Below are 12,052 nucleotides of genomic sequence, written 5' to 3'. Positions count from 1 at the left end.
TGTTCTGCTTCTTTAAACCCCGGGTTTCAAGTTCAAAGGTCGCTCTCATCTGATTACTCTATTTTATTTTATTTAAGTTAGATACTCCACGATGATGACGATGATTATTGTTGAGACAGGGTTTCATTCTGTTGCCCAGGCTGGAGTGCAATGGTGCGACCACAACTCACTGCAGCCTCAACCTCCTGGGCCCACACGATCCTCCTACCTCAGCCTCCCAAGTAGCTTGGACTACAGGGGTGTACCACTATGCTCGGCCAACTACATGTGCCAGGTTCAACCCACGTTCCAGGGTTCCAAACAACCCAGGCTCTATCATCCTGTCTTAACAAATACACCTTCATAAAGACCTGGAAGGCAGGTTCAAATGGAGAATTCTTGGACTTCTTTCAGTTCTGTGTAAAAGGGTAGCAGTGGGGAGCTGGCTGCCTGCCCGTCCCTGGCCTCTCCTCCTTTCCCACCCCTGCTCCTTGTGGCACTGGACAGGGCCTACGTTCAAGGCTAGCAGTGTACTCAACGAGGGACAGTCCCCGTGTGGCCTGTTCAGGATCCTATACACAGGCTCAGGGCTCTTTGGGCAGGAAATTCCAGGATCCTGGTACTCAAGTGGTGTTCTAAACAGTGGTTCTTGGCCGGGTGTGGTGGCTCACACCTGTAATCCCAGCACTTTGGGAGGCCAAGGTGGGCAGATCACTTGAGGTCAGGAGTTTGAGACCAGCCTGGCCAACATGGTGAAACCCCATCTCTACTAAAAATACAAAAACTTAGCCAGGCATGGTGTGCACGCCTGCAGTCCCAGCTACTTGGGAGGCTGAGGCGGGAGAATCACTTGAACCCAGCAGGTGGAGGTTGCAGTGAGCCGAGATCGCACAACTGCACTCCAACCTGGGTGACAGAGTGAGACTCCATATCTAAATAAATAAATAAATAAATAAAACAGTGATTCTTAACTGGGAGTAATTTGGCAACGTCTGGAATTATTTTTGGTTATCCCAGCCTGGCAGGGAGGGACAGGGTATTACTGGCATCTAGTGAGTAGGGGCTAGGGATTCTACTAAACATCCTACAGTGTACAGGACAGCCTCCACAGCAAAGAATTGTCTGGCCCAAAATGTCCATAGTGCCCAGATTCGATGCCCTGCATTAGGAAGACACAAATACTCTTAAATGTCACAGAGTTAAATTCCTTACCCCTGTTCTAGGAGAGATGATATTCTTGGGGGGAGCATCTTCTTGGCTTCAACACGTTCTTTTCTCCATGGGAGATGATGCCAGAAGAGGGACAGAACAGGGCCCGGTAAAGTATGGGGCCTGGGGCCGGGGACCCCCTTGTTCAGGTGTGAGGACCGTCCTAGGAAAGCACCACCCAGGCATCATTAGACCGTCTCAAAAGAAGAGTAATTCACTGTCCCAAAGCAGCTCTCTCGTGTCTGTGGGCGGCTCCCTTGGCAAGTTCACAATCAACTGAAATCTGCCGAACTTCCTGGAACCCAAAGAAACTTCAGCCTTGGGCAAAGGCCGTTTGGCCAGCATTTGCACTGTTTATGCAACCGGTTAGAATATACGAATTATCTGGAGACTACTACTAAATACAACAGGCAAAACTGCAAATATGTATACTTCCTAGAGGATGATAAAAAATGTGAATTGTGTTTCTCTGATAGAGGATGCATTAGAGTCTGAGGGTCTAAATAGCGTAAATAATAAATAAGTAAATAGATAGTAGTGTAACTCCAAACGAGGCTGGAATAGCTTCTACTGTTGTTTCACACTGGACTTCAATTAAGTCTCAGTATTTTGCCAGGCTCAATATTAAATACTAGGTTGAACGTGGTGGCTCATGTCTGTAATTCCAGCACTTTGGGAGGCCGAGGTGGGTAGACGGCTGGCTTGAGATCAGGAGTTTGAAACCAGCCTGGGCAACATGGTAAAACCCCATCTGTACCCTAAATACAAAAATCAGCCAGGTGTGGTGGTACATGCCTGTGGTCCCAGGTACTTGGGAAGCTGAGGCAGGAGGATGGCTTGAACCCAGGAGGTCGAGGCTGCAGTGAGCTATGATCGTGCCACTGCACTCCAGCCTGAGTGACAGAGCAAGACCCTGTCTCAAAAATCAAATAAACAACCCCCTCGCCCCAGACAAAAGTAGTTTGCACTATTTTCTCATTTCATAATATGTTTTTGAAATATTTCCCTTGAAAGGCAAGTCATATTTATCATTCCTGTTGTATGGAGGCATCATAAACTATTTCACCATTCTACCCTCCTTGAGTGTTGTGGCCTTGGGACCAGACACAAACGCAGGAGATGCCTAGAAGCCAACTAGTTGCCGTTTGGTTATCTGTAGGGTTGTGGCCTTGCCAAACAGGAAAAATATAAAAAGAACACCGAATTCTGCCAACAAATAAGAAACTCTATACTAAGGACTAAGAAAATTGCAGAGGAAGAAAAGGTGAGGCCCCAGGTTGAGGTGTAGCGACTTCCTATACCCTCAGAAAACTAAAAAACAAGACAAAAAAATGAAAACTACAAAAGCATCCATCTTGGGGCGTCCCAATTTCTGAGTAACAAATGAGACGCTGTGGCCAAAGTCAGTCATAACTAATGACATTTCTAGACAAAGTGACTTCAGATTTTCAAGGCGTACCCTGTTTACATCATTTTGCCAATTTCGCGTCCTGCAACCGGCGGGCCACGCCCCCGTGAAAAGAAGGTTGTATTTTCTCCACATTGCGGGGTTCTGGACCTTTCCGGGCTGCGAGGTGGGGGCAGTCTCCGGCGCACGCGGCCCCTTGGCCCCGCCCCCAGACATTCCCGGCCACTCGCGGCCCGAGGCTGCCGCAGGGGGCGGGCTGAGCGCGTGCGCGGCGAGTGCTTTGGGGCCAGAGTGGGCGAGGCGCGGAGGTCCGGCCTATAAAGCAGTCGCGGCGCCCTGGTGCTGGTTTGCGGCGTAGTCTCCTGCAGCGTCTGAGGTTTCTCTTGCAGTCCTCGGAACCAGGACCCCGGCGTGGCCTAGCGAGTCATGGCGATGAAGGCCGTGTGCGTGCTGAAGGGCGACAGCCCAGTGCAGGGCATCATCAATTTCGAGCAGAAGGCAAGGGCCGGGATGGGGGCTTGTTTGCGAGGCCGCTCCCGCCCGCTAGTCCCCCCGCGCACCTTTGCTAGGAGCGGGTCGCCCGCCAGGCCTCGGGGCCGCCCTGGTCCGGCGCCCGGCCCCGACCCGTGCCGCCCGGTCGGTGCCTTCGCCCCCGGCGGTGCGGTGCCCAAGTGCTGAGTCACCGAGCGGGCCCGGTCGCGGGGTGTGGGACCGAGGCCGCCGCGGGGCTGGGCCTGCGCGTGGCGGGAAGGCGGGGAGGGATTGCCGCGGGCCGGGGAGGGGTAGGGGCAGGGGCGGGGGCGGGCGTGCTGCCCTCGTTGGTCCGTGGGCCGCCGCCGCGGGGTCTGTCGTGGTGCTTGGAGCGGCTGTGCGAGTCCCTTGCTTGGCCGTGTTCTCGTTCCTGATGGTCCCGCGGACACCGAGTGGCGCAGTGCCAGGCCCGGCCCGGGGATGGCGACTGCGCCTCGGCCCGCCTGGTGTCTTCGCATCCCTCTCCGCTTTCTGGCTTCAGCGCTCTAGGTCAGGGAGTCTTCGCTTTTGTACAGCTCTAAGGCTAAGAATGGATTTTATATTTTTAAAAGGCTTTGGAAAACAAAAATACGCAACAGAGACCGTTTGTGTGACACTTTGCAGGGAAGTTTGCTGGCCTCTGTTCTAGGTCATGGTTGGGCTGCAAGGGCAGAGAAGGTAGCCTTGGATAGAGGTCCTTTTCCTCCTCCTAAGCTCCGAGAGCCAGAGGTTTAACTGACCCTTTTGGGGATTTTTGAGGGCAGTGATTCTTAACTTTGGGTGCACAGTTAGCTTATTTGAAGATCTTAATAAAAATACACCAGAGCCCAACCTCAGACCAATTACATCAAAACCTGTCCTAGTGCAGGGTGAGTACTGCTGTTTTTTAAAAGTTTCCAAAAGTGATTTTGATGTGCACCTACGATTGAGAACTGTTGTTTGAGGACAGTGGGTGGGGCTTCGGATTTGGAAATTAGAAGACCTGGAGTTTCCATGACACCGAATTGGAACTTAATAACTGTTGTCGGAGCATTTCTTAAGCCACATTTTCTGTAAAGTGGCTTTAAAATTGCTCTGCCAGTAGGCAGGTTGCTAAGATGGTCAGAGACAAACTTCTAAACAACTCTTGTAAAATATACAGAAATGTTTCCAGAACTGTTATCAGTAAAATTACAAAACATGTTGCAAGGAAGGTGCTTGTGATAACACTGTCGCCAGAAGCTTAGTGAAGTTACCAACTGGTGGAAAATTGTCTCTTGTACTCGGCTTAAAAATCATGAGGGAATATTTACTATATGAATGAGGTTCAGTCTTTAAAGGGGTTTACAGAAACGGGAGAGGACAGGAACAGTTAGTCTGTGTAAATGTCCGAAATGTATGTGAGGGAGATACATGAGTTTAGCTTTTTTCTTTAATAGGTCTCCAGATTTTCTGGAAAAGGTTCTTTGGCATTTGACTCCATTTTGCTGTTTCATTTGTCAGACTTCTTTTTGTCCCTCTTTACTTCTCCCCACATAATTAACCAGTACTAGTGTTTTGTTTTGTTTTTGAGACCGAGTCTCGCTCTGTCGCCCAGGCTGGAGTGCGGTGGCGCGATCTCGGCTCACTGCAACCTCTGCCTCCCAGGTTCAAGCAATTCTCCCGCCTCAGCCTCCCGGGTAGCTGGGACTACACGCGCGCGCCGCCACGCCTGGCTAATTTTTTATATTTTAGTAGAGACGGGGTTTCACCATGGTTGGCCAGGATGGTCTCGATCTCTTGACCTCGTGATCCACCCGCCTCGGCCTCCCAAAGTGCTGGGATTACAGGCGTGAGCCACCGCTCCTGGCCACCAGTGCTAGTCTTAAGACGCCTCTGAGGAATCCCTTCTCTCTGGCCTTTGAGAATCCATGCATGAACCCAGGTTTCTGTCATTTTCCACCTTCCCTGATCAGCTTGCGTAGTTCCTTCTTTTAAGCGCCTGACTTCGTTTTGTTTGGTGCCCGTTGTACCTGAGAATGAGCCTTGGATAGTGGAGCATTCCAGCTTTCTAGCTACGCAGAGATAATAAATTGGCTATAAACTACTTGACTTGGCCTATTCCGTGTTTAAAATCTTGGACTTGTTGCTAGTTTTTACAAATCAGAATTTTTCACCTATTAGTCCAGTTTTCCTAGCTTCTCTTTAAGAATTTTTGGAGCTCTCTTCGTACTGAGCCTTCGTTAGCCCAGGACAGTACTGCTGTAGCAGTTCATATATTTTTTCGCTTCCCAGGCCTGTGTTACTCAAGTTCATAGCCTGGTCCCTGTAGGGTTGTACCCAAGCACAGCAACTTATATGTCCCGAATGTATTACCGGTTAAATGGAGGTTTCAAAGAACCTGCTGTTTTTGGCCCTGTGCTCTTGATAAGAGTGTTTGAGGGACAACTTTCACATTTGAGTTTTTCCAAAATTAAAGGTTGTGGAAGAGTCACAGTATCTATTGTCGAAAAGAATTTAAAAAGGCAGCAATTGCCAGAATACTTCATTTGAGCAATGGTATTTTCCAGTGGAAAGTCACATCTGAAGGGTTAATGCCCCTTAACTGTTGGCCCTATTTGAAAACAAATTAAGCTAAAAGCAAGAGACACTAACATGTATGACGGTGTGGTGTGGATGTTGTGTTTATTTTAGTCCTGAGATCTAGTTGTAACTTCCTTGATTTCTGTATGTAGCCACGGAGCACCATTACCGAGCATCATTACCTGAATGCCGGTACTGTTTACTTTCATTTTGGTAGACTGGAAAGGTTACCTAGGTTTCAGTGCTTGAAAAGATTTCAGAAAACAGTAGTACCTCTGGTTAGACTAGAATCAGTCCTCTCCCGGGGGCAGTGGAATAGAATATTTTCTGACTGCTAATTAAAAATACCTGTGATAGCCAGGCGCGGTGGCTCACGCCTGTAATCCCAGCACTTTGGGAGGCAGAGACAGGTGGATCACGAGGTCAGGAGATCAAGACCATCCTGGCTAACACGGTCAAACCCCGTCTCTACTAAAAATGCAAAAAAATTAGCCGGGTGTGGTTAATTCTACAGGTGGGCGCCTGTAGTCCCAGCTAGTCAGTAGGCTGAGGCAGGAGAATGGCATGAACCTGGGAGGCGGAGCTTGCAGTGAGCTGAAATCATGCCACTGCACTCCAGCCTGGGCCACAGAGCGAGACTCCGTCTCAAAAAACAAACAAACAAACAAACAAAAAAACAAAACTCTGATGGACACTTAAAAACACTGAGTGGGGAGTGGAGAGCAGGGGTCCTAGGGTAGCTTGTTGGACATTTCCAGGGTGCCTTTTTCTTTTTTTTTTTCAAGTCAAGTGAGTATGCCATATGGAAGAGGGTCTATGTGGAGAAAAAGCAAGGTGCTCCAGAGTGTATGATGAGACATAACACCTTTTGGGTTAAAAAGGCTGAGGCAGGAGAATGGCGTGAACCCGGGAGGCGGAGCTTGCAGTGAGCTGAGATCATGCCACTGCACTCCAACCTGGGCGACAGAGCGAGACTCCGTCTCAAAATAAAAAGGTTTACATGTACATGTATATTCAACATGTACAAATATGACTTATTCAAAAGTATTTACTACATAAATGGGTACTTATATTACCTATTTACTGTAATAGTCAAAGCCTATGAAGTATCTAACTGATGTGTAGGTACTCACGTTGCTTGCCACTCTGTTCGGTGCTTTTTATGTTATTTAATCACGAAGCCTGGCCACAGGGCGCTTGTGCATTGAGTGTGGGAACACGATTACCATCTCCCTTTTGAGGGACACAGGCCTAGAGCAGTTAAGCAGCTTGCTGGAGGTTCACTGGCTAGAAAGTGGTCGGCCTGGGATTTGGACACAGATTTTTCCACTCTCAAGTCTGGCTGCTTTTTACTTTACTGTGAGGGGTAAAGGTAAATCAGCTGTTTTCTTTGTTCAGAAACTCTCTCCAACTTTGCACTTTAATTAAAGGAAAGTAATGGACCAGTGAAGGTGTACGGAAGGATTACAGGACTGACTGAAGGCCTGCATGGATTCCATGTTCATCAGTTTGGAGATAATACGCAAGGTGGGTGTTGTGCTGTGCTGGTGACCCATACTTGTTCAACCTAGTTAGATAAACAGTAGAGTAGCCCCTAAACGTTAAAACCCCTCAACTTGTTTTTGTTTTTGAGAAAGGGTCTTGCTCTGTCGCCCAGGCTGGAGTGCAGTGGTGCTGAGCGATCACGGCTCCCCTTAGCCATGACCTCCCAGGCTACAGTGATCCTCATGCCTTGGCCCGTAGCTGGGACTACAGGCACACACCACCACGCCTGGCTAATTTTTGTATTTTTTTCTAGAGGTGGGGTTTCATCATGTTGCCCAGACTGGTCTTGAACTGCTGGGCTCAAGTGGTCTATCCTCCTCGACCTCCCAAAGTGCTGGGATTACAGGTGTGAGCCACTGTGCCTGGCAAAACCCTCAACTTTTCTTTAAAAGAGAGGTCAACTTTATTGTATATAAGCATTGTGCTAAAATTGCAGAAACTGGGACCATATCTTGGTTTTTGTAATAATGCCAGCAGAGTACACACAAGAAGAAAAGTAACTGCACTAGATTGTGAAGACTGGGGTGGACCTGCTTCTGAACGTCCAGTGCCCTTTGTCTTAAGATTTGGTGTAGTATATCTTTAGAAACCAAAAAAAGAGAAGTCAAGTTAAAATAACTTTGAAGATCAACCTGAAGATTAGCCACAAAACTGGTCTTTGATACCTAGGTGTGGAAAAGAAAGAGAAAGAGTTGATGTTTTGTCTTACAGCATCATTGTAGAAGAGGGTGGTTGTTTTTTTTTTGTTTGTTTTTTGTTTTTTTGAGTCGGAGTCTTGCTCTGTCGCCCAGGCTGGAGTGCAGTGGCGCGATCTTGGCTCACTGCAAGCTCTGCCTCCCAGGTTCATGCCATTCTCCTGCCTCAGCCTCCTGAGTAGCTGGGACTACAGGCGCCCGCCATCAGGCCCGGCTAATTTTTTGTATTTTTTGTAGAGACGGGGTTTCACTGTGTTAGCCAAGATGGTCTCTCTCCTGACCTCGTGATCCGCCTGTCTTGGCCTCCCAAAGTGCTGGGGTTACAGGCATGAGCCACCGCGCCCAGCCAGAAGAGGGTGCTTTTAAAGAAGGCAAATAGGAAATAAAAACTTGGGCTCTTAACTTTTGTAATGATCCCAGGTGTTTGAGCTGGGGGTTGAGGGTGGGTGCCTCAAGCAAAGGGGCTGCATTTATTTGCGTAATGCCATGTAAGAGTAGCTCTACACCCCAAACACAGGCTCCTTAGTGGGACCAAAGTATGATACAAACTGAAGATGGAATGCAGAGGATTGTTGGTACTTTGGAATATGCTTAAAAAAAATTTTTTTAAGTATTTTTAAAAAATCAGGCAGCTCCTGAACCAGAGTAGGTTCAGAGAAACTGCCAAGTTTTATTTTCTTAATTTGGGATTGGAAGCAAGTTAACAAAAGTTTATGAGTTAAGTTGCATTTAGTGATCTTTTGCCATATTTGAGTAATAATCTGATTTTTTTGTTTATAGGTTTCTTCTTAAATTAGCTTTATTCATCTTGCTAATTGAGTTTCAAATAGTGATTTGTAATAATCAGATTTGATCCGTTTCTGTAATTGCTGAAATTCCCCTGAGTTGCTTTTTGGCTTTACTGCCTCTGGTTTGGGAGGTGATTGCTCTGCTGCTTCCTGTAACTTGCCTGCCTTTCTCCCTGTGTGGGACTCCTGCGGGTGAGAGCGCTGCTGAAGACAGCCGTGTTATGAAAGGGCCTCCTGTGCTGTCGAGGTTGTGCTCTGTGAGTGTCATCCCCAGTGCACAGGAGCACCTTCTACACAGGATACAGTTGGAATGCCGCCCCCTCAAGTTGTGTAAGGCAGCAGCCTTGGCCCTTGCACATAAGTTGCTGTTGAATATTCTGCCTGCACCAAGTAAAGGGCACAGATAGAACTGCTTGGCAGTATGTTGCTGGGGAGATGAGTTTTTTGTAAAGTATACTACGTTCTTAAGAATTTGGATCATAACCATGGGATTTTAATAATAGAAAAACTGTTGAAGATCAGTCTGGTCCCTTATTTTACAGTGAAGAAGCCAAAGCCCAGAGAAGGGTGTTAACTTTACAAGTGTCAGACAGTAGTTAGAACTTTTTTTTTTTTTTGAGACGGAGTCTTGCTCTGTTGCCCAGGCTGGAGTGCAGTGGTGCGATCTCAGCTCACTGCAACCTCTGCCTCCCAGGTTCAAGCGATTCTCCTGCCTCAGCCTACCAAGTAGCTGGGACTGTAGGTGCGCACCACCACGCCTAGCTAATTTTTGTATTTTTTTCAGTAGAGACAGGGTTTTGCTATGTTGGCCAGGCTGGTCTCAAACTCCTGACCTCAGATGATCCAGCCACCTCAGCTTCCCAAAGTGCTGGGATTCCAGGTGTTAGCCACCATGCCCGGCCATAGACTTGTTTCTGTTCCCGTCTCACTGTGCCTGTACCAAAGTGTTGCTTATCCCAGAAGTCGTGATGCAGGTCAGCACTTTCTCCATGGGAAGTTTTAGCAGTGTTTCTTTTTAGAATGTATTTGGGAACTTTAATTCATAATTTAGCTTTTTTTTTTTTTTTTTTTTCTTGTAAATAGGCTGTACCAGTGCAGGTCCTCACTTTAATCCTCTATCCAGAAAACACGGTGGGCCAAAGGATGAAGAGAGGTAACAAGATGCTTAACTCTTGTAATAATGGCGATAGCTTTCTGGAGTTCATATGGTATACTACTTGTAAATATGTGCTAAGATAATTCCGTGTCTCCCCCTGCTTTGCTTTTGAACTTGCTGACTCATCTAAACCCCTGCTCCCAAATGCTGGAATGCTTTTACTTCCTGGGCTTAAAGGAATTGACAAATGGGGACACTTAAAACGATCTGGTTTTGTAGCATTTATTGAATATAGAACTAATACAAGTGCCAAAGGGGAACTAATACAGGAAATGTCATGAATAACAGTACTGTCAACCACTAGCAAAATCAATCATCATTGTGAAACATAGGAAGCTTCTGTAGATTAAAAAAAAAAAAAATTGATATTGAAAACTAGTTGAGACTCCATTTGTATGTGTATGTTCTCTGAAAGCCTTTCAGGAAAATATTAAATTTAAGGACAAGATTTTTATATCAGAGGCCTTGGGACATAGCTTTGTTAGCTATGCCAGTAATTAACAGGCATCACAGTAACTGAGAGTTTACCCTTTGGTACTTCTGAAATCAGGTGCACCCCCATCTTTCTTGCCAGAGCATTAGTTTGTAGATGTGCAGCCTTGTTTGAAGAGCTGTATTTAGAATGCCTAGCTACTTGGTTGCAAATTTGTGTCTACTCAGTCAAGTTTTAATTTAGCTCATGAACTACCTTGATGTTTAGTGGAATCAGCCCTAATCCATCTGATGCTTTTTCATTATTAGGCATGTTGGAGACTTGGGCAATGTGACTGCTGACAAAGATGGTGTGGCCAAAGTGTCTATTGAGGATTCTGTGATCTCACTCTCAGGAGATCATTCCATCATTGGCCGCACATTGGTGGTAAGTTTTCATAAAAAGATATGCATGAAACTTCTTCTAACATACAGTCATGTATCTTTTCACTTTATGATTGTTAGTCGTGGTTTCTAAAGATCCAGATAAACTGTACTTGCAGTTCAAATTAGGAAAAGCAATTTTATTGGACAATTATGGTGAAAATGAATTATTTTATCTAGGTCAGTTAAGAACACTGTTCTGCTAAGATGCAGTAAAAAGCAGGTTACATTTGACCATATTGGATCTGAGTTTGGAAAACAGAAGTAGTCTTTTAGTTTTAAAACGGCCAGATTTTCTTGCCAGGATTGGGTTTCTCACTTGTTAAACAGAACATTTTGTTAAGTTTAAAACCTGGGATGGACTCGAGTATTCATGTTCATTCAGGACTGCAGGTTATCATGACTTGTTTAACTTGTGGGAAGCTGTTGCCCCGTTATCCCGGGGAACTGCATCTGGTTCATGCAAAACACCAAGTATAGGTAGGCTCTCTTTTACCTCCCCTTTAGTCACTTCCATTCCGTTAACCCTTTATTTTTATGGTTTTCTTGAGCCATAGTTGTAAAGCAGAAAAGTCATTTATAAAGGTTTGTTGGAACAAAATTCAAAATATTGTTGCTAAAGTATTAAGATTTTTTAGGATTATATCTTACTTATAGGCCTGTCATTCATTTGGCATGAAATTTTGAGTTTTATTCACTTTCACTTTCCTTTTTTTCCAAAGCAATTAAAAAAATTGCCAAAGTAAGAGTGACTGCTGAACTAAGGTTACTGTAACCTATCATGGAGGATTAAGGGTAGCCTGTGGTGGTCTACAACAGTTATTTGGGTTTTAGTATTTCATTTAGACATAGCAAGTTACCTAATGTTTAAAGATAATGTCTTTGCAACACCAAGAAAAAGCTTTGAGTAGTAGTTTCTACTTTTAAACTAAGTATTAGTGTATCTCTCTACTAGGACTTATTTTTCTAATATTATGAGGTTCTTAAACATCTTTTGGGTATTGTTGGGAGGAGGTAGTGATTACTTGACAGCCCAAAGTTATCTTCTTAAAATTTTTTACAGGTCCATGAAAAAGCAGATGACTTGGGCAAAGGTGGAAATGAAGAAAGTACAAAGACAGGAAATGCTGGAAGTCGTTTGGCTTGTGGTGTAATTGGGATCGCCCAATAAACATTCCCTTGGATGTAGTCTGAGGCCCCTTAACTCATCTGTTATCCTGCTAGCTGTAGAAATGTATCCTGATAAACATTAAACACTCACTGTAATCTGAAAAGTGTAATTGTGTGACTTTTTCAAAGTTGCTTTAAAGTACCTGTAGTGAGAAACTGGTTTATGATCACTTGGAAGATTTGTATAGTTTTATAA

The 12,052-nt window shown here is 45.6% G+C and overlaps 1 protein-coding gene and 1 non-coding gene across 2 annotated transcripts; both read left to right on the top strand.

Moving 5' to 3' along the window:
- Window positions 1–2,865: 2,865 nt before the first annotated feature.
- SOD1 (superoxide dismutase 1) lies at window positions 2,866–11,960 on the top strand. Its single transcript, XM_032175776.2, has 5 exons — window positions 2,866–3,094; window positions 7,078–7,174; window positions 9,759–9,828; window positions 10,573–10,690; window positions 11,750–11,960. The coding sequence occupies exons 1-5, from the start codon at window positions 3,023–3,025 to the stop codon at window positions 11,855–11,857; spliced, it is 465 nt and encodes a 154-aa protein (XP_032031667.1). The 5' UTR covers window positions 2,866–3,022; the 3' UTR covers window positions 11,858–11,960.
- LOC116482830 (small nucleolar RNA SNORA81) lies at window positions 7,593–7,772 on the top strand. The gene has a single exon (XR_004252089.1). It is a non-coding gene; the product is annotated as a small nucleolar RNA SNORA81 (small nucleolar RNA).
- Window positions 11,961–12,052: the final 92 nt, after the last annotated feature.

This window comes from Hylobates moloch, unplaced genomic scaffold (assembly GCF_009828535.3).
Source record: "Hylobates moloch isolate HMO894 unplaced genomic scaffold, HMol_V3 SCAFFOLD_14, whole genome shotgun sequence".
In the NCBI taxonomy this organism is placed as follows: domain Eukaryota; kingdom Metazoa; phylum Chordata; class Mammalia; order Primates; family Hylobatidae; genus Hylobates; species Hylobates moloch.
Note: the sequence above shows the minus strand (reverse complement) of the source record. Positions and strands in the feature narration are given on the sequence as shown.

Coding starts and splice junctions, on each gene's coding strand:
- SOD1 (XM_032175776.2), top strand. CDS start 3,023: ATGGCGATGAAGGCCGTGTGCGTGCTGAAGGGCGACAGCCCAGTGCAG. Junction 3,095..7,077: donor TCATCAATTTCGAGCAGAAG/GCAAGGGCCGGG, acceptor CTTTAATTAAAG/GAAAGTAATGGACCAGTGAA. Junction 9,829..10,572: donor GGGCCAAAGGATGAAGAGAG/GTAACAAGATGC, acceptor TTTCATTATTAG/GCATGTTGGAGACTTGGGCA.